The sequence below is a fragment of the Apium graveolens genome, chromosome 4 (assembly GCF_009905375.1).
Source record: "Apium graveolens cultivar Ventura chromosome 4, ASM990537v1, whole genome shotgun sequence".
Taxonomy (NCBI): domain Eukaryota; kingdom Viridiplantae; phylum Streptophyta; class Magnoliopsida; order Apiales; family Apiaceae; genus Apium; species Apium graveolens.
This window is the reverse complement of record NC_133650.1, coordinates 84,342,297-84,363,508: the sequence shown is the minus strand read 5'-3', so window position 1 is coordinate 84,363,508 and position 21,212 is coordinate 84,342,297. Positions and strand designations below refer to the sequence as shown.

The following is a 21,212-nucleotide window of genomic DNA, read 5'->3' as shown; positions in this document are numbered from 1 at the left end:
CTCGCCTTTAAAATTCTCTGACAAGGATTCTTCTGGCCCACTCTGAAAGCCGATGCCAGCAACTATGCAAAAAGGTGTATACAGTGCCAGCTGTTCGCCACTGTCCCGAAACAATCCCCAGAAGAAATGACCTCTGTACTAAGCCCTATTCCATTCACCGTATGGGCCGTGGAAATGGGGCAATCGAAGCGGCAAATAAAGTGATATTTCGAGGGATAAAGAAGAGGCTGGGCGAGGCCAAAGGAAGATGGGCGGAAGAGCTCCCTTGGATCTTATGGGCTTACCGAACCACCCCTAGGACATCAATGGGAGAAACTCCTTTCAGAATGGCATATGGAACCGAGGCCCTAGTTCCCGTCGAAGTGGGCTTGGAATCATACCGAACCGAGACCTACAATATGGAAACTAATTGCTTCGGATTGAGGGCGAACGCAGACTTACTGGAGGAGGAAAGGGAAGCTGCCCACCAAAGGAACATGAGGTATTTGCTACAAGCGGCACAACACTATGACTTCAATGTGAAAAAAAGGTCCTTCGGAGTAGGAGACCTAGTCCTAAGGAAATTGGCCGCATCCATGCCGACCAAACAAGGAAAGCTCCAGCCTAACTAGGAAGGGCCCTATAAGGTGATCGAGGTCGTTTGCCCCGAAACATATAAGCTCGAAACACTGTCAGGCGAGGCAATCAAAAACACTTGGCACGCCAGTCGCCTTCGAAAATTTTATCAGTAAGAAATTTCTTGAAAGTTTGTATTTGAATTATATGTGAAGAATGTAAATAATTTGATTATAAATAAAGATGCATTTCCTGTCAAATTTCTTTATTTACACATGTCGCGGCCACCCGAGTATTATCTGAGGGCGATCCCGAAGAAGATAAACCCCTCGGCCGCTGCCCTTATCTAATTTGTTAATTGAACACGAGACATAAGGGGCAATCGCCCAAAACTCGAACATCCTTCACTACACTATTATGACTCAATTTGAACATGGTAAATACGAATTAAGGCCCTTAAGGGGCAATCCTAGAATAATGCCCTATCATTCGTCTCCCCTTATTCATTTGATATTAAAAAGGCCGAAGGAACCCCTGTCCCGGGGCAATCTAAAAGAAGAACATGGTCCTTCGGCCTCAATCATGTGTTCTAAAAAGGACCCAAAACCAGGTCTAGGGGTAATCCCGAAGAAGACCTCCTTTTGGACGAACGAACCATGATATGCTGATCTAGGGGCAATCGCTGAAAGATCAGCATCCCTGTTCCTTCGCCTAAATCCAGTAAAAGGATTAACAGCCCGAAGTCACCTTCGGCCTTTAACCCTTGGGGCCGTAGGGGGTAGTAAGGCAGCAGTTCATCAAGATCGTTAAGGCGAATGAATAAGCCGAAGATACGATTCATTTTATTAAAATTGTTAAAGTTGTTAAGGTAGATAAAGCTGAAGATACAATTCATTAAGATCGTTAAGGAGAATGAATAAGCCGAAGATACGATTCATTTTATTAAAATTGTTAAAATTGTTAAGGCGAATGAAGCCAAAGATACAATTCATTTTATTAAAAAAGATCGTTAAGGCGAATGAATAAGCTGAAGATACGATTCATTTTATTTAAGTTGTTAAAATTGTTAAGGCGAATGAATCCAAAGATACAATTTATTAAAATCGTTAAGGCATCAATGATGCCGAATAGACGATTCACTAAAGTTGTTAAGGCGAATGAAGCCGAAGATACAATTCATTTCATTAAAATCGTTAAGGCATCAATAATGTCGAAGAGGCGATTCGTTTTAATTGTTAAGGCGGATGAAGCCGAAGATACAACTATTAAAAGCAGTAAATAAGACAATGCTGACGAATGATGAAAGATGCATTAAAATATAAAGCCCGAAGGCTAGTTAAATTACAAAAGCTCGAAGGCAGGAGTACCGATTACAAAAAGTAGGAGATCCTCCGTCCGGTCCAGCTGCTTTTGCTTCTTCCAAAGCTCCTTTTGGGACCTCTTCAGCTGGACGTTTCGGTGGGAGATCCTCCGGTTCGCCTTCTCCAATTCATTCTCCAGCCGGGATTTGTCCTCCTTCAGCACAGTGGCCTCGACCTCGTTCTGGGCTTTCACCCTTACAAGTTCCTCCTCGGCTGCCGTGGCCCTCCTCTCCAACTCCTTCACCTCGACCATCCGAGTCTCCATGTCCTTAACTTTATCCTCCACGGCTGCGGCCCAAGGAGCAGCCTGCAAAAAGACAAGACAAAAAACATTACTAAAAAGTGTCGAAGAGAAAAAGACGGGCGAAAGATAAAAAGGGGAGAAATTAAAAAACATACCAGGGACAGGAAGGACAGAAGCTCCGTACAAGCCTCGGTAGCAGAGGCCGAAGTGAAGGTCGGAAGATCGACCAGAAGCTGGAGGTCATGGCACAAGTCTGAAGCCACCTCCTGTGTGGATTGCCGGGCCGGGTACACAATATGGTCGGATGTGAGCACGCCCCACCCTGGGAGATAGGAACGCACGATCCCCTCCTTACTCCGGGTCCGCTTGGAAGGGTTTCCCTCTCCCATGTACTCCAGGTCGTCCCCTTCCTCGGCCTCAGAAGCCGCATGAGATTGGCGGGGCGGCAAAGCCCTCTCGGTCTGAGCCCTCTCGCCTGTGTCCTCCGAAGGATCTGGCGTAGCCCTCCGATCGGAGACCTTCTTCGCCGCCTCCTCAGCCGCTCTCTTCTCGGCCGCCCTGGCCTTTTTCCTCTCGATCAAAGCCTCTCTCGAAGACACTGAAATATAAAAAGGAAGCAAGTCAGTCCAAGCATAAATAACCGAATGCATAACAAGGACAAACAATTATACAGGTGATGGGACAAAACTAATTAAAGAAAAAACAAAGGAAGAAGTTTTGTTACCCCCACCCCACAAGCTGAAGAGCCAGTCCTTGTCCCGAAACTCTACGGGACCCAACTTCTTCACACTGACGTCCACCAACGCCGTGTAATTCTCCTTCTCCTCCAAGGTCAGGCTCGGCATAAGAAGCAGCGAGGGATTCACATCTCGCCAAACCGACATGGAAGCCAACCGTGGACCACTCACATAGCACCAATGAGTGTGAGTGGATTTGTTGTTCGAGTTGGTCGCCGTCCAATCAGGTCGCCCTGCTCGACGGGCGATGGTGTAAAAATCGGGACTCTTCGGGTTCTTCCGAAAGTCATAATGGTACCGGAATAGACGAGTGTTGGGTGCGATCCCGGCGTGAAGGCATCTGTTCTGGAAACAGTTAATATGGATGAACCCATTTGGGTCCATCTGTCTGAGGGCGATGCCCATCTGGAAGAAAAGATGCTTTATTAGCTTCAACGGAGGCACCCTTAAGCCACACTTAAAGGCCGCTTCCGAAACCCCTACGGCGCAGCCTCCGTATCCCTCCGCCACCCCGGGAGTATCGTAGATCCTTTCGCCCTCCCTCGGCGCATACAGCCAACAGAACCCTCGAGGGACGGAATAATCATCGTACATCTGAACCACGCGTCCCTTCGACAGTACTGATCGATTGTTGGTTGCAGGATAGTCCGCGGCCGAACCAAAAAGGGCCCGTCCCGTCCGCTCGGGGCGAATAGAAGACGTTCCCGCCAAGCTGTTCGACAAGGGGTCCCAAGAATCTGGGGGGCGGTTCGCTCGGTCCATGTCCCTGTATCAGGAACAGAGAGACATTAGTCCATGTACTCGGATTAGCAGACAGAAGAGAAAAAATAAAAAACCGAGTACACGTCACAGGATCGAACGAACAAAAAACCCGGAGGCGGTTTCCGAAGGTTGCTCCTGGGGCAAGCCAGCCCGAAGGATGTTCTTGCCTACAGAAAACCTTTCACAAACATCTCAAACTCCAGGCCACATGTTTACGCCCTGGGTCGGCTCCCGAAAGACGTTCTAAAACCAAAAAATCTCGAAGAACGTTCTTGGTCAGAAAACGCCTCGCATGCCATCTTTAAACTCGCGGGCCCCCCTCAAATTGGTAAAACCCAGAGAAACTTCTATTACCTACCCAGAAATGCCCAAAACCCCAAAAAACACAATAGCACATGCACAAAACCCAGAAAAACCCCATGAACCCAGAACAAAATCATTGAGCCCACATGCAAACATCATAAAACACAGAAAACTGGCATGCAAATGTAAAAAGCAACTGAAAAGCAAGAAAAGGGACTTACTTATCTGGAGATGTTCTTGGATTGAAATGGGATAATCTGGGAAGACGGAGTTGCTGTTGCCCGTGATTGAAAGATTCACCGCAATTCGTCACTGTGTGTGGAGATTCTGAAAGTGATGAAAAGAAAAGAAAATGCACAAATGGGCTTATATAGGCGCCTAAAATGAATTCAGAAAAGCGACGTTTGGGGGTTTTTGAAATAGACGTCCCAGATTAAAACGGTTGAGATTCAACGGCTGAGATTGAGTCATGGAACGACGTGCCAACAGCTGTCACATTAATGCACTGCAGGTCCCCACAAGCTTGCCACGTGTACGACCGAAGATCGAGGCAGAACTGAAGCGGTCGCCCTAGGGTTTCTTCACCCTAATATGGGCCGAAACCGGTGTCCGTCGGCCCAACAGGGCCCAACAGGGCCCATCGAACGAAGGCCCAATATGCGGTTAAGCTACTGGGCCGAAGGACCTCCAGGCCTGCGAAACGAAGGCCCACGGAAGCCCAGGCCAAGGCCCACTACTCGCAGACCGTTGGACAGAACAAGGGACATAACGCCCCCTTTTCACTCCCTCTTTAATGATTTGTAACGGCTGGACATTCAAGGCAGAATTGGGTATAAAAACCCTTGTGAAGTAAGACAAAACATACACACATTCTCGTAAACACTTTGTTTTTCTTGTATTATTACCCTACCCTTACAACCAAATTCTGATTCTCACAATGGAGGTGAATCGGGGGTACAAACTCTCGCATTCTCTTCACTTTCAGGTACAGCCGAAGCCACGTTCAAGGCAGCCGAAGCCTGTTCAAGCTCCCGAAGGAATCTGGGCGTAACAGTTACAATGCCAATTTGAAGTGTTAGGTGAAGGAATTTGACTCACACGCCATCCTGTACTAGAAGAGCTTCTCTTTCTGTTTCCATGGGTATTTTAGACGACAATGAGTTACGAGTGTCATTGGCCATAGCTGATCATACTATTAGCCTTGGGTATGTAACTAATCCAGGAGCATAAATTTAAGAACAAAGTAGAAAACACGGAAAAATATCCTGAGAATTGCTGTCAATTGGTTAAATTTCCAGTAAATGCAGTTTTAAGTATGGCATCATCATGTAATAAGACGGAATATAAGATTGTATCAAAAAAAATGAATTAAAAAATACTGATAGACAAAAAGAAGTACCGCTACGACTTGCGAATAACTATTGTCATCACTACAGCTACGGCCTGATAACCATTTTCTGATATGCCCTCCCAAGATGGCGGCCTGCGGAATTCCTTGGGCCGAATACTCCATACCTAAACCTTATTCAAGTTCCTTCGACTTGCGGATTGCAGGATATTGTTAGTCTGCTATGGTTTTTCGCTGCGGGTAAGGGCTCCCCGGCCTGGCCTATTACTACAACCAAAGTTCTTCAATGCAATGGTTCTGTAGCCAGCCTAAGATAATCGCCCCATGATCAGTGTCTAAATATCAAATAAAGTAAGGACACCATGGAATATTTGGGTAGCAAAACACGTCACTTGCTGCCATACTCTTAATTATTCCATAAATCAGCAAACTTGTTCAACACAAGTGGTATAAATACAAGTTGCAGACACTGTTTTCCCGGTTTCCCGAAACTCCTGAGATAACCTAATCATAGATGGTCGAAGTTTGGGATTGGAGTTTAAACACGCAAATGCTTGCTTCAAAACAAGAATAATGTCTAGTTCTTGTTGTTTTGTTGGATGTGCAAGGCGTGCGTCCAACACATTGTTCAGCATTCCATTTTGAGTAAATCTGAGAGTTGGGAATGACGAGATGAAGTCTCCTGGATGCTTTCCCATCATAATTTCTAGTGCCACCACTCCAAAGCTATACACGTCACATTTTTCGGTCACAGCCATTGTGTATGCAAGCTCTGTAGAATTTCAAAAGTTACAGAATATTATGAGAGCAAGTCCAATGCACTATAATTGGTGATTACACATAAGTAAAATGTACAGTATAATCCTCAAAATGATATATCCGGTGCACACCTATTTAAATTAAAAACACTACAAAGAGATGATCTGTTTCAAATATCATAGAATCAAAAATAGTTAGTTATTCATTATTATGTAATCGCTTCATTAAAAAAGGAAGGTACTGCTACTTGTTTCAGCTTATAATTAATTATAACAATATCTGGAGTTACTTGAGCCTTATCATTAGAGTATAGCCTCCATTTAGCACCAAAAACAACATTTTAGTGTCTGAATGCAGAAGTCGTTGTAGCTTGTGTCTTGTTTAGCATTAGCAGGGCATTTTATTTAATAGATATCTCTGCATAATAAATAATATAAAAGACGACGTGGGATAAAAACAGGTGATGGAGAGAAGAAATAACCTGGAGCAATATAACCGTAAGTTCCTGCAATTATAGTTTGATTGGACGATTCAGGGTCTAGCAACCTTGATGCACCAAAGTCAGCAACGAATGCTTCCATTTTGGAGTTCAATAGTATGTTATTACTCGATATGTCTCGGTGAAGTATTGGTGGACTGCAGTGGTGGTGCAAGTAACATAAAGCTTGTGCTATACCTTTTACAATGTTCACCCTCTTGCTCCAGTCTAATTGGATGGCGTAGGTGTCATTTCTGAGGGCACAAAATAAACTTCCCTTGTCCATGTACTCGTAGATAAGAAACATGCATCGCCTATGCAAGCAGAATCCGTAAAGCTTCACAATATTCTTGTGTCTAATATTTGACAACACGTGCACCTCATTTCTAAAACTTCTGTCAAAAGCTGGATCCTCGGCTTCCCGGCGATGAAGTTTCTTGAGCGCCACAGTGTTACCGCTTGGCAACCTAGCTTCGTATACACTTCCATAGCTTCCGGTTCCAATGCAGTATCTAATGTCAAAATTATTTGTGGCTCTTATAATGTCCTCATAAGCAATGTTTCCGTCAAAGTTCAATATTGAACACACATCACCTTTCGTCACATTCATCATGTTCTGATTCTTATACCCTGTGTGATCAACAGTAGGTGTATTCCGACAAACGAAAAAGCAGAAGGTTAGTATCAACAAAGGAAGAATGATGCTTAGGGGAATAACTATGTAAAGAAGGGTAAGAGAAGGCCATATATTTGTGGACGACGATGATGAGGTGCCCTCTGCCACTGCTAAGCATGTAAGTAGCAGTAGGATCGTATTGTACTTCATCCAGGAGCACAGAGCCAATATGTTATGCTAATCAATTTTTTTAAAACTAATTTTAACAGGTCTTCTATTAATGAGTCTTCTATCCCTGTTAATTCCCTCGTATACTTTTTAGTCAGTCTTCTCGGGGACATGTAATTTTCACTACTGAATTAGCTCTTTCTGAGAAAAGAAGGGAAAACAACACCTTCAAATTGACAAGTGCATACTTTTACTTTTAAGGTCTTCTTTGGAAACCTCCAAGTAATTTTCCATGTACATTTGTGACCGCTTATAGTTAAGATCATACACTAATATAGATTTTGTTAATATATAATATTTTATTTTATAATTGAATTATATTTTTGCATAATTAATTTTATTAAATATAATTATAATAATCAAAAAAAATTACAAAGGACTACTTGTATAATTTATAAGAAGATATCAAGATAGTATTTTATGCATACAAATACCATATATTGTTATTTCAAAAAATAGTATGGTGTTGCATTACAAAACGCAAAATGTATCAATATGATCGATATCAAAATCTCAACATGGTTCTAAAAATTAATCAAATAAAAATGCTAGATTCTAAATATTTGTTTGATGTAAGCTATCAAAAGAGCATGTGTTTTTTTTACTTCGGTGTCAAAATTAAGAAGACAAGCTAAAGATATAAAATTAACGTGAACGTGTCAAAGACTTGTTCAGCCTTTGACGCTAAAGATATAAAATTAACGTGAGCATGTCAAAGATATGTTCAGCCTTTGACGTGCATCAACATAACCAGAGTCAGGTTCTTGGTGATAGCACCTTCCTATGCTAGCACCTCCCAAAAGCAGACAAACATTTGGTAAATATTTCTATTCCGAGGAGACGATGAAGAACAAAAAGGACCATAAGTTAAGCACACAATTACATGAATCTAAGTATTAAGACATCAGAAAACGGGATCTTTGCCAAAACTAAAACTCACAGTTTTCTCACATGTTCAGGCATGACCAGAGAGGGGACTACAATGCTCAAGTTGAACTCTAAACTCGGGATAAGAAACCACATGTTAAACAAAATCAATACAAACTAGGAGGTCCATGACTATACATTCGACATAACACCAGATGACAGATTTGTGAAGACACAAAAAAGGTACACCAAACAAAAGTTACTGATCACATTCCAGTACTTCAGCAATAAATTTCTTATGACAAGAAAAACATATGAAGAACTAAACTGCACTGTAGTCCTTCGGTGCCATGGGAAAAGCCAGCCACTCACCTCCTCCAGCCACTCTGGAGCAACTTATCTGTAATGAGAATCCACAAGATTACAAGTAAATAACATATTACATGAAAAATGATTATTTTATTTCCTTTAACAAGAATAATATTTAGATCAGCACAGATTCTAGATACTGTATATTACAAAAAGAAATAGAATGTGGAATAAAGATTTAATGAATGCCACCACATACAAAGGTTAATGACTTGAGTTGTTCACTATCATAGGCAAGTCAACCTCAACTTTTACATTATAATACACCAATTTAGAAACAAAGGACTCAAAATCATGTATTTTGAAGAAATTTTCACGTTTACATATTACGAACATAAGAAATGGCAGAAATTCTGAGAAAAGGAGACCTATTGACAAACACAGAGACAGGTCACAGGCATAGGAAGCATGTCTGTGCCTGTTTTTAAGAGGTGCTTTTCTAACTTATAAGAAAAAAGCCCTCTTCATTTTTTTCTTGTGTTTCTGACACTTGTTTTAGTTTGTACACTCGCAGTTAATGAAATTAATGATTGCAGAGTTGAAATTAATAAAAGAATAGGTTTACCTCCCTCCCAAGTACTTGAGATTATTTGTTTGCAGGTACTGTGATATTGTAGTTTTTGCCATAACCTTAAGGCTTAACATGGACACTTAAGGTGGTTATAATTCATTCAGAAATAAAGGTGCCGAGGAATTGTTATGGTTTGAGCATCTAGGCATATAAGGTTTTACTTATTAATCTATCCTTTTTAAAGTATATACTAGTTTTGTTCGCTAAATAAATAGGCGTATTACTAGTTATCAAACAACTAGGGAAATCAGAATTTAGCTTATAATCCAAGCCAAACACCTTCATAACAGTTCAGTAGGGCCTTGGGACCCAAAATGTAGACTGCAATTAAGGCCTGCAACAATTCTCCCAAATGACCAAACCTTGCTTATCAGTATTATACTTCTATTATGATATTGTTAAATGCATATTTTCATGACAACTGCAAAGTAGAAGTGCTATAAAGATAAATTCATACCATCTCTAGAAGACGTGAGAGATCTGTTACTTTTGCTTCCCCCTTTGCCATTTGCTTGTAAAGGCTTCTGCACACGCGGTGATGGAGTGCCAAGTTTGACATTGGTAGATGCTGGTAGGGAATGCCTCCTGGTGAAACCATTTTCAGCCTCTTCATCGCCAAATCTTTGGGATTCTTGTGCTCTAAGCTTTGCTTTTGCAGATTCAGTTGCTTGCATATAACTTGGCAAGGTGGGAGAGTTCTGAGACACACTCTCGGGATATTCCGCCTTCACCGGATTAGATTTTCTCCTCCTCCTTTTCTGGCTTTCCTTGCTAGTTTGATCTTCCTTATAATTTTGATCTTCGTCAACCTTCAAACTGTTCTCTATCTTCTCATTATTTTCCAAAGGATGTAGCTCAACAGCAGAGAGATTATCACACAACACATCAACTGGTTTATCTACTGCCAAAGATACTTGAGGTGCTTCTTCCACAGGCTGTATGGGCAATGCAACAGAAGAATCAGTTATCTTTGAATCACTTGGCTTTTCAAGAGAAGGATCAGCAACCTGCTCGGAAGCATCATGCTTGGGAGACCCATGTGATTTTTTCGGATTAGTCAGCTTCTCAGTCACAGTCTCTGGTGCATCAACAGGAACTAAAGCAGTTGAGGAGATTTTCCTTAGGTTACGTTTAACTTTCTCAAGTTCATTTTGGGGCTCTTGCACTGATTCCGGCTGATGGCTTAAAGGCTTCCTTGGAATACGTTTGGGCTTTTCGTATTCAGAAGAATGCAATTTACTACTATCGCCATTCATTCCTGAGATCTTGCGAACACTTCTTTTTGGCCTAACTGCTTCTACTTCATCAAATTGCATGCCAGCCTGCTTTCTCTTAGGTTTTGCATCAATACTCTTATTCGGACGTGCAAGTGGTACCCAAAAGCTAGACGAGGACCAACGCTCAAGCCAATTCCATGCAGAATTCGGCTCTCCCAAGTCATACTGGAGACTTAAGGGCATTGCAATAGGTGATGAAGATAGAAGCTACATTAAACAACAAACATGCTGCCAATTTTAGAAATCATAAAATTTATTTAAATAACATAATCAAGAGAAAATAAATGTTCTTTGCATTATTCACTTCAGGAAATATAAGCAGGTCATTATTACTAGATGCACTTTGGGATATATCTGATCAAGAGAAAGTAAGTGTTCTTTAAAGGAAAATAGATGAATACAATAAAAATAACAATAATATACATATAAGCTTAAAGCATAAGATACCTTCCTAACAAAAGGATTACTTGATTCCTTCAGTGTCCCAAGAAATGTATTTACTCGAAGCATGTCCAGTGGTTTACCCTGAAATACATAATGTAAATAACAGTTCAATAAAAAAGGTAAAAGTAATGATTGTTAAGAAGACAATAATTGACTTGACCACAGTGAAGGAAACAGATGGAAAACATTGCTAAGAACTAACATGTAACTCTTAGTTGAGTAGTCAGTATAGAACCCAGCATTTTTTCTTAAAATAACCACTACATCCTTCGCGTATGATGACCACAACTTAATAGGTTGGCATGATAATCTTTTTCACATTTCTAATGATACATCATTTGCTCATTTTGGACCTTATTCCATAAATCTGATGAAGTGACACTGAGCTTAACAATGGTAAAATAAAAGGTATTACAAATATTTTTAAGGATGTTTCTAACTTTAAGATTTTGAAGCTAAATTTATTTAAATTAATGACAAAAGTGCATTCTAAAAGTATTTATAGTCCTTATTGCTCCAATCTATGTTATCCTGATCCTTTTCATTTCCACCTCGAGTGCCCATGTTTGACACTCGCTACAAGGACTTGGGCATAAACACTCACACTTCAACCTTAACCAAAAAGTTAACAAATTTCTAAACATTGCAAAGTCCAAAACTTGTATGCTGATTGTCTGCTTTTGCAATTTACATAATTATAACAGAGCAAGACTGAGGTAACAAACAAACTAATCAGATAGATTGTTACTTATAGATACACGATATTAATAGTAAGAAGTCTTCCAAAACAGTACCTGCATGAATAAGAAAAAAACATGCATGCAAGCAAGTGTTAAAGAGTAGATTAATAGAGAACCCGAAAGCTTAAGTGGATCACACATAAGTTAAGGTGTCAACAAGTACAACTCCTAATTAGAAGGTTATATAGTACACACCATAGGTTCTCCAAACTTATCATGCACTTCACGTCCAACATCAGAAATTCTGACAATACGCCCGCGAACAAGTGCCTGAAACTTAACAATAGAATGCATGCATTGCAAAGTTGCAACCGCCTGTCTTCTAACCAAGTGTCCCCGAACTAGTGCTTGCAACCTTATGATGCCCTTGAGGGCCCAGAATGCGCGCCGCGCCTTTACATTTTTTCAACGCAAAAAAATCAAAAAATTATGTATTGAAGAAAAAGGTGACATTCAAGCCAAGTAATGCTCATCACTATACATCTGTATGTCGGGGGGGGGGGGGAATGGATATTTTGTTACAAATAGCAAATAACAATATATTTTAATTATCACGTGAACATATCTTATGGAATAAATCACTTACTGTTACTGAAAAAAATTATGGGAGAGGTTAGAATTATACAAGACTTTACACGCTTCCAGTAAGCAATCCTTTTTAAATCCTTTCTAGTGTGATAAATTAATAATAGGTTGACCTCTTAACACATACATATATAAGAGAATCAGTCATCAAATTCCAGCACATGTAATAAATTGCTTGGTTCATAGCTACGAGCACTTCAGTCATCAAATACAACTAGTGTTTAAAACTACGAATGATTTACAAAGAAAGCAGACCTAAATAACACTCTACAATAAAACAGAATAAGTGGATCACAGATGTTTGTCAGTTACTCTAGCATGAGATCCTCGGATAAAAGCTTTAACACTACATTTTACATTAGAGCAAAATGATCAGATTAGAAGTTCAAATACAAGCTAGAACTAATTCATATATGCATAAAAGGAGTAACATCAAAATGCATTTGAATTGAGTTTACATGGTTTGGAATTGTCAGGAATTCTTCCAAATGATTAAATAAATTAATTACTTAGGTAAAGAATTAAAAGGTTAAATGCATTAATGATACAACAGGAAGTATATAATTAATGAACTTCTGATATCAAACTCAAGTAACTACTCCACTATTATTTGGCCAATATTATTATGTGCAAGGTTTTAGCCACAACACTCTTGCTGCGGCCCAGCAGCCAGCAAAAAAGGCAACATTCCACAGTGGCATATGATTGTGACAAACAAGGCAATATCGACATATTTGGTATGTAAAATTAAAGGTTTTAACATAATGAGAACAAGGGTGAGAAAGTCAGCAGCACTATTTCAGACAAGATGTACAAGAACAGCAGCTTAAACGTGTACTTAACAAAAGGCTAGTCAGAAAATACTAAATGTTACCACAAAATATTACCAAGTAGCCCCTGAAAGCAGCCTGTGCCTTTGTAGCAGCTTGATGTTGTCTATTTAGTTCATCGGCATCTGCTGAACCTATTGCAATGGTACCTTGACCATCTACACCTTGCACCCCAGACAGCAATTTAACCTCAGAAGATGGAGCTCTGGTAACTTCTGTCTCACATTCTGGCAAACCGCTATTTGTGTTAGCGGTCTGAAGAGCAGTCTCTAAGACTGATGGAGGATTCTCAACCAAATCACTGGATGGTGCCCTAGCGACAGATGAAATCTTTCTCCCACTTGTAACATCCTTCAATAACAATCAACATCGTGAATTTAGTGCTCGCAATACTGCGAATGGAGTAGCAATTACAAACACATGTATACATATAAACTGACCTATTTAAAACTGAAGCAGATAAGTTTATCTTGGTAAAGCATGAAAAGAGACAGAAGTGTAAATATATAAAACATAGGTACCGAGCAAACTGACAACTGAAGTAGCTGCAGAAGGAACTTGTAAATTGAAATCATATTAGATTACAAAGTGACAAAGAAAGCAAGCACTGACTACTCATACAACAAGACCAAAAGAGAACAAACTGTTGGCAATATGAAAAAACTTCATCAGACATGAGTCACATAAATACTTGAGATGTTCAGGATATAAACTGAAACAACACAAAAAGTTCTTATCATAAAACTAATACTTTCTTAACCGTGAATTTATTAATATCTAAATAAGATTCTCACAATTGTATGCTGACATACTTGAGCAAGTAAAATCAATTAGAAAATTAGAGAGAAGAAATGTTATCTTGAAGCACAGATCTCATGAAAAAATATTTTACTACATATAGAAAGGAAAAGGGACATCACTTATCCTGCTCAGAAAGCAGGATGTGAGGGGTTCAGGAGGATAGGATGTATGTAGCCTTAAACCTACTCTCTTGAGTAGGGAGACCGTTTTTAGAAAATGAACCAAGGCATTTCAGATAAGAGTGTCAACCCCATTACCTTTCTGTCATAGATTGGGCACCTAAACCACTGGCCCAACCCAACACCCTTATTTCAATGCATATAATCTGTATTCAAAAAACAGAAAACTAGCTCCTTTTTCCCAATTCAGAATTAACTTTACTATCTGAAGGCATATCAAGGAAATGTTTTAATCAACTTTCAAGCAAATGCTAGAGTAAGAATCACCAAAAGACAGCAAATAAAATTAGAGAGAAAAATATAAAAAATAATGTAAATGTAAATCACAAACAATGAGTGTACAAAACTAATATGAAAAATTCTTACTTTTGCTACATTGGACTTCGATGATTTCTTCCCAAAAAACACAGTCTTGATCCATTTTCCTGGTGATTTACCCATTGCTCACTTATCCTTCTCAGTAACCTACATGCATCCAAAATCGTAAGCACGGGTGTTATAGCAGCTATCGAGCTCAAAAACAAAACTAATTTCTCGGCAACTATTATCTCACATATTAGAACATGAAACATTTATATTAGAAACTAAAAGCGATTTAACTATTAACCATACCCATCAGACAATTGTCCTGCAATGGTTTTCCTTAAAGAAGTGATCAACTATCATACGAAGTTATTAGCTACAGAATCCAAAACAAACTTCTTTATATAGTTATGCTCAATTGCTTGATAATTTTTTAAAATTAATATCTGAAACATAATAGTTCCCGTTTTGTATAAAGAGTACAGAAATCAACGATTTCTTCTCAATACTATCAGATCCTGTCAGATCCCCTGGGATTATAACATTTCTACACTTGCCACAATGTAGTGGCTACAAACAAAACATTAATTAATACATTAGTATACTATGTAGAAAAATTTACACAGATAAACAAAAAGTACAACACTAGCATGTGCAAAACTCAGACCACCCGACTACATTGGAGTAATTTTAAGATCCTTATTCTGCTAATAAAAATATAAAGTGCATTGACACCGAGATAATTAGTATGATCCAATAATAAAACCAAGCACCAAACTAAAACACATTTTTGCCAAATTCTTCCCCAATTTTGCAAATAATGCCATCAACTGTCGCCGAGACAGTGAGATCTCTCCTAACAAAACCACATACAGCACAAATGCAAAACCCAAGCTAAATATACCTCGCACTCTGTAAACATTATCTCACACCCTACTTAATAAATTAAATAATTCACAAAAATCAACATAATTTTATAAAACACAGTAGAAAACAAACTAGCCAACAAAACAAGTAAAATTCTACAAGATCTAAGCAAAACAACACCACACATACTAAAATACAAACACACGAAAACAAATGTGCTTCAGATCTGAGAAATACCTGATAAAAACAAAGGAGATCTAGCACCCAAAACCACTCATATCTGGATCAAAAAAAATTAGCTGAAAAAGAGAGAAAGAAGGGGGTAACTGTAAATGAAGCAGCTTTGAAGAAAAAACAAACCCCAAGAGAAAAAAGTGAGTTGAAGAGCAAGATTAAAAAAACAAGGGCAAATAAGAAGAGAGAGAGAGAGAGAGAGAGAGAGAGAGAGGATATATAATGATAAATACAAGGGGTGGCGTCAGAAAGCTTGTGGGCTATTATAGTAGGGACCCTCTTCCCATCACGGTCTCCACCGTTTGTGAAGAAATAGCTTTATGTTATGTATGTATGTATATTGTATAGCTACTTCTTGAGGTTGTAGTAACTAAGTACACTGGTTGTGTCTGTCTGTGAGGCTTCAACTCAGTTTTTTGTTTCTAATAAAGTGGAGTGTTTGGTTTTTAGTTTAGCTTTAGCCCCCGCTTATTTATTATTTTTGACGGCCTTGTTTTAACGGCGTACAAGTTTGTTTGCACGCGTAACTAGAACTGCTACCACATCGTCTCCTCACTGTTTCTTGCTTGTTATCCTTATCTACCTAGTTTTACTCCAATCTCAATCGATATTTTTAAGAAAGAGAAAAAGAGCACGATTATAGTTTTTGTAAATTGAAACTATTCAGTTAAAATATTAATTTGATATTTATCGAATAATTTTTAAAAAATTAAATAATTTATTAATAAGCTATCAAAAATTGGTTAAGTTGATAAAAAAAATTATTAATTTTTGAGTAATTTATTAATAATTTTTCAAAATTAACAAATTTCTATAAATACAAACAACGCACGTTTGTAAATAATTTATTAATAAACTATCAAATATTTTTCATTAAATATACTTTTGGATAAAAATATTTTTTCGAAAAGAGGATTTTACAGGAAAAATCCTTGAGTAAGAATATATTTTTTAAACTTGTCGGCAAATAAACTCATTAACTTAGAACATATTATTTTTACAGTAAATAGTTTAATGAGAGTCGACCCACTTTTCAAATTTAGGGTTCAAGTAGTCTCTTATATTCTCCATTTTGCATGTTTTCAATCGTCTTTCGCGATATAACTCCCTTTGTTCTTTCATCCTCTATCTATTTTTATATTTTCAGAAGAATTTAAATTTCACAACAAAAGATTGTTCATAATTTAGGGTGATATAACTAACAAAATTAAATATTGGACTATATATGACATATATGGAAAGGTCAATTGTGATCTCTTTGATACAAAACACAACAAACAAACCTACAAACACTCTCTCTCTCACGGCGAAAATAAAATAACGGCAGTCACACAAATCATTACAAACACAAGCCCGGAGGCACTTCTTGAATTTACAGCAGCAACTCTTGCCGATTCTGTATCTGAATCCAAACCTGCACCTGCAAAATTGAGCAAAATTTCATGTCCAATGTCGGAACTCCTCTTCGCTTTCTATTGCATAAGCAGCTCTTCCCCACGTCACGAGCTTTGCGTTTTCCGGTGAGTAAGCTGTCAGAAAAGCCGTCGTCGTAGCCGGAATTGAAGTGGGTGTCCTCCAGATTGAGTACAGCATCGAAGGTGTCGTGTATGGAATTGTTTTGATCGGGGGATGCGATAAGTGGATTTTATATCCACTTGGAACGCTTTATTACAAGCTTAAATTGGTGTTTTCGACTCAAGTTGTTGGTATTTTGATATATTTTTGTGTTATTACATTTCAGGTATCAGTTAAATGAAGAAAGGAGCTTTTAAACAAAATATGATGAAAAGTGATCAGATTTGGAAGCCAAAGCCATTGTCAAGTTGTAGAGAATCTCGTTAGTTTCACGTGGGCAGTTGAATCGCCTAATTCTGACGAGTAGAACTCAAGTTATGGCCAAAATAAGATTCATCAGAATTTTGAAGAAGCCGCCCACGCGCATGCCGAAACGCGGCCGCGTCAGACCCGCACGCGACCGCATGCTGATGCGCGGCTGATTTCGCTGAAAAGCCTTTTTTGAGTGGAATTTAATAATTTTAAGGGTACAGGTCCACTAGGGGCTTATATATACTTACAAAAAAAGTTTTCATCATCCGGGAAGATTGGGAGATCAAGGAGAAGACCTAGAAGCACAAAACAACTCTGAAAAAGAAGATCTTGTTTTCTACTTGTGATACTTTGAAAATAATTGTAACTTTGGATGCTCGTTTTCATTCTTGTTGAACCTAGACCTTTTTTATTCGTACTTTGATTATTATTCAGTTTATTAAGACCTTGTTTTATACCATGCTTTCATTGGAACCCATGATGACGATGAGTTCAATTATGGGCTAATCGTTATCATGAGATTCTAGTGGATTTACTTATGGATTTCAATAATTAATTTGTTTCGATATCTTGGTGTGTGGTGATTGATTGATATCCTAGTATTGGTTGTGCTTATTCGTCTTATATGCGTAGCTAACATATAAGATAGTGTGTTAATCTCTATTGAAGCGACAGTGAATATAGAGGTTTAGAACTTGCCATGCTAGCATAGGTTCATGTATTTTTTATGCATGATTCGTAGGTAATTTTAACCATCTTACTTGCCCTATGTAATCACGATAGATAACTTGCGCATTAAACCGTTATGTTTTCAATTCTTATAGACATATAAGCACTAAGCATAATTGGTGTATATTCAACTTTTATCTCTTTTGTGGATGCTTGGTAGTAGGGTATTCGTACAACGAAAGTTGGCGTTTACTAGTTTTGTGTTATCTGATTAGTGTCATCACCATTACATGCTAAGGTTAAGAACAATAAGGCTATTGAATGAAGTATTTAATGAAGTTATAATCCCATATTTGTCATATATAGTAATTCAACCTCAATTCTCTTAGTTAATGTTATTTAGTATAATCTCTTAGTTTAATAAAAACCCAATTTGTTATTTATCTTAGCATTGAGCGATAATCATATATTGTTTCATAGGTGCATAAATTGAACTTAACCTAAACCAGTCTCTATGGGAACGAATCTGATTTATATCTTATACTACTTGTGAACGCATATACTTGCGTGAATTTTAGCGCGTATTTTTGCCCTAACAGGAAGCCATAAAAGCATATGACATATGATAAACAGACTCGTTCCAGATTTTATAGCATTTCATGCGAGTCAATTCATTACAGATCGGTCCACAAGGAACGCTTCCTAGTGATACAAAAACAAATCCAGGCAAGAGGGAAGTTGAAGAACAGGTGAACGCCATCACCTTAAGGTCTGGAAAGGTCGCAAGCCCCCAAATTCAGCAAGACGAAGAGCCTGAAAAATCTCAAGTTTCAGAAAATGCAGTTGTAGCTGAAGACGAAGCGCAGAAGGAAGCAGAGGTGGAACCAAGGAAGACTACTGTTGAGCACACTCCTCCTGAGGGTAATACATGGGAGAATTAGATCTATCATCCACCTCCTTTTCCTAAGAGGCTACAGAAGAAAAAGCTGGATAAGCAGTTTGAGAAGTTTCTGGAGGTGTTCAAGAAACTTCATATCAACATACCTTTCGATGAAGCTCTTGAACAGATGCCTAGTTATGTGAGGTTTATGAAAGGTATTCTCTCTCGGAAAGTGAAGCTCGATGACTTAGAGACCGTTGCTCTAACAGAGAAATGCAGTGCTGTGCTGCAACATAAGTTGCCTTCGAAGCTTAAAGATCCTGGAAGCTTCACTATTCCTTGCACCATCGGAAACTTGTCGTTCGACAAGTGTTTATGTGATTTAGGAGCTAGCATCAATCTGATGCCCTTATCTATCTTCAAGAAGCTTGTTCAGCCTGATCCGAAACCAACATAAATGTCATTGCAACTAGCTGACCATTCCATCGCTTATCCACGAGGTATAGTGGAGGATGTCTTGGTCAAGGTGGATAAACTCATCTTCCCTGTTGACTTTGTAATTCTTGACTTTGAGGAGGATAAGAAGATTCCCATTATCTTGGGATGACCATTTTTAGCTACTGGTCGAACTATGATTGATGTACAAAAAGGAGAGCTTACGATGAAGGTTCATGATCAGAAGGTCACTTTTAATGTGTTCAAGGCAATAAAGTTACCCACAGCTAAAGAGGAATGCTTTAAAGTAGAGTGGATGGACTCTGTCGTGAATTCAGAGCCTGAGCAATTGCCAAAGTCGGATACCTTAGAGAGATCCTTAATAGGGGAATCAGTTATTGAAGATAAAGAAGGAGCAGAGCAATTGCAGGATTTGAATGCACCTCCGTGGATGACGAAGTTGGATATGCCATTCGATTCTCTTGGGTTAGTATAGCTCAAAATTTCTCAGGAGCGTTTTGAACCATTTATTCAAGAAGCTCCCACACTTTAGCTCAACCGAATGCCAAATCACTTGAGTTATTCATTCTTAGGTGCACCCCATGATAAGGGGTTGGGATATATTTTTGATAATGTAGAGAGTGGCTGGACGGATATTCCCATGCCTACAGAGGGTTCTTCTCATGTGTAACAGGTAGTTGATAGGACTGGTGTTGGTGATGCACAATATAGAAGATTGACTAGGCGTTTGGAGGCCATGCATGTCATCCACCGATATTTTGCTGAAGATTTGACACACACTTTCGGTACTGTTGTTCGAGACACTGGTGGCGAGGTTGATTGGCCACTTGATCCTCCACCCGACGAGGGTGACTCTCCCGCTAATTAGGTATGCCTGAAATCCTTATTATTACCTGCAATGAGGACATTAAAAATTTTAAGTTTGGGGGTGATAATGTAAGGATTAGTAGTGTGTGTGTGTCCATATAGATTCATATAGATTCATATTACATGTTTAGTTGTAGTTCATTCATATTTTTGCATGATTGTTCATTTAGGACATATTTGTTTGTTTTTATGTGATTTCATATAGTTGCATTTGCATGCATATTTAGCATGATCCCTTAAGATGAACTATGATATTTGATAAGTTGATGTTGATTTGAGTGTGGTGATGACGAATAGAGGGATGTTTAAGTCCTAATGAATTGATTTGCATGCCAGAAACAAATATATTCACAAAGTCTTATAGGGTTGCTTTTGATCTAGATCATGATCATACTTGTTTATTGTTGAGATTTAATCACTTGGTTATATTTAGAATTTTTGCTATTCTCGTAATGACGTAAAAACATTGATTTTTAAACTGGAGAAAAACTTGGATTTCATTGCTAGTTGTTGTAAGGCTAGGCGTCAAATGGCTAGTAGTCGGCTCATAGTTTTATGAGTAGTCTAGGGTTGAATGAGATGGAGCGAAACGCACTCATTCAGAAACGGTTGAAAAAAAGGAAAAAAAATGAAATTATTGAAAAAAAAATGAAAAAAAGTATGTGTTTATGCATAATTGATCAAGAGTGAGCTCTTTAATACTCGAGTTAATAAGTTCTAGGGGACTTTGTGCCTAGTGAACTAAGGATTTTTATATTCTGGGATCCGCTAACCTAACGCTCGCTATGGGTATTATTGCATAAGTCTTTTGGGACCTCATTCATTGCACGGTCAAATAAGCATTTTTGTTATGTGTTCAATAATAGTGTGAATCCTTGTATAACTCTAGTAGAAATGAGGTGTTGTGAGTCATAATGCGTCTATTGTCTATTCTGTTTATAAACTTTTGATTGTTTCGATGATAGATAAGTTATGGTTATTGATCTATTATCGAGAGATATCTGTTAACCATTCGACACACGCACGTTTCTGGTTTGTGAGTTGGTTTGTGGGAT

General features: G+C 38.6%; 3 protein-coding genes across 4 annotated transcripts; all 3 read right to left on the bottom strand.

Moving 5' to 3' along the window:
* Positions 1 to 1,778: 1,778 nt before the first annotated feature.
* LOC141718130 (uncharacterized) lies at positions 1,779 to 7,493 on the bottom strand. Its single transcript, XM_074520502.1, has 4 exons — positions 6,551 to 7,493; positions 2,885 to 6,082; positions 2,316 to 2,758; positions 1,779 to 2,223 (listed from the first exon to the last, which is right to left on the bottom strand). Exons 2-4 carry the CDS (start codon positions 3,657 to 3,659, stop codon positions 1,897 to 1,899), a joined length of 1,545 nt encoding a protein of 514 aa, XP_074376603.1. The 5' UTR covers positions 3,660 to 6,082; positions 6,551 to 7,493; the 3' UTR covers positions 1,779 to 1,896.
* LOC141718693 (MDIS1-interacting receptor like kinase 2-like) lies at positions 5,733 to 7,373 on the bottom strand. Its single transcript, XM_074521073.1, has 2 exons — positions 6,551 to 7,373; positions 5,733 to 6,082 (listed from the first exon to the last, which is right to left on the bottom strand). Exons 1-2 carry the CDS (start codon positions 7,371 to 7,373, stop codon positions 5,733 to 5,735), a joined length of 1,173 nt encoding a protein of 390 aa, XP_074377174.1.
* Positions 7,494 to 8,295: 802 nt separating the features above from the next.
* LOC141718129 (protein IQ-DOMAIN 31-like) lies at positions 8,296 to 15,890 on the bottom strand. 2 transcript variants are annotated; one of them, XM_074520501.1, is made up of 8 exons: positions 15,692 to 15,890; positions 15,462 to 15,523; positions 14,421 to 14,519; positions 13,132 to 13,425; positions 11,855 to 12,052; positions 10,923 to 11,000; positions 9,656 to 10,682; positions 8,296 to 8,658 (listed from the first exon to the last, which is right to left on the bottom strand). In XM_074520501.1, the coding sequence occupies exons 3-8, from the start codon at positions 14,493 to 14,495 to the stop codon at positions 8,627 to 8,629; spliced, it is 1,704 nt and encodes a 567-aa protein (XP_074376602.1). In that variant the 5' UTR covers positions 14,496 to 14,519; positions 15,462 to 15,523; positions 15,692 to 15,890; the 3' UTR covers positions 8,296 to 8,626. The 2 variants fall into 2 exon arrangements, with proteins under 2 accessions (XP_074376602.1, XP_074376601.1); XM_074520500.1 differs by having other exon boundaries at positions 15,462 to 15,890.
* Between the last annotated feature and the right edge of the window lie 5,322 nt (positions 15,891 to 21,212).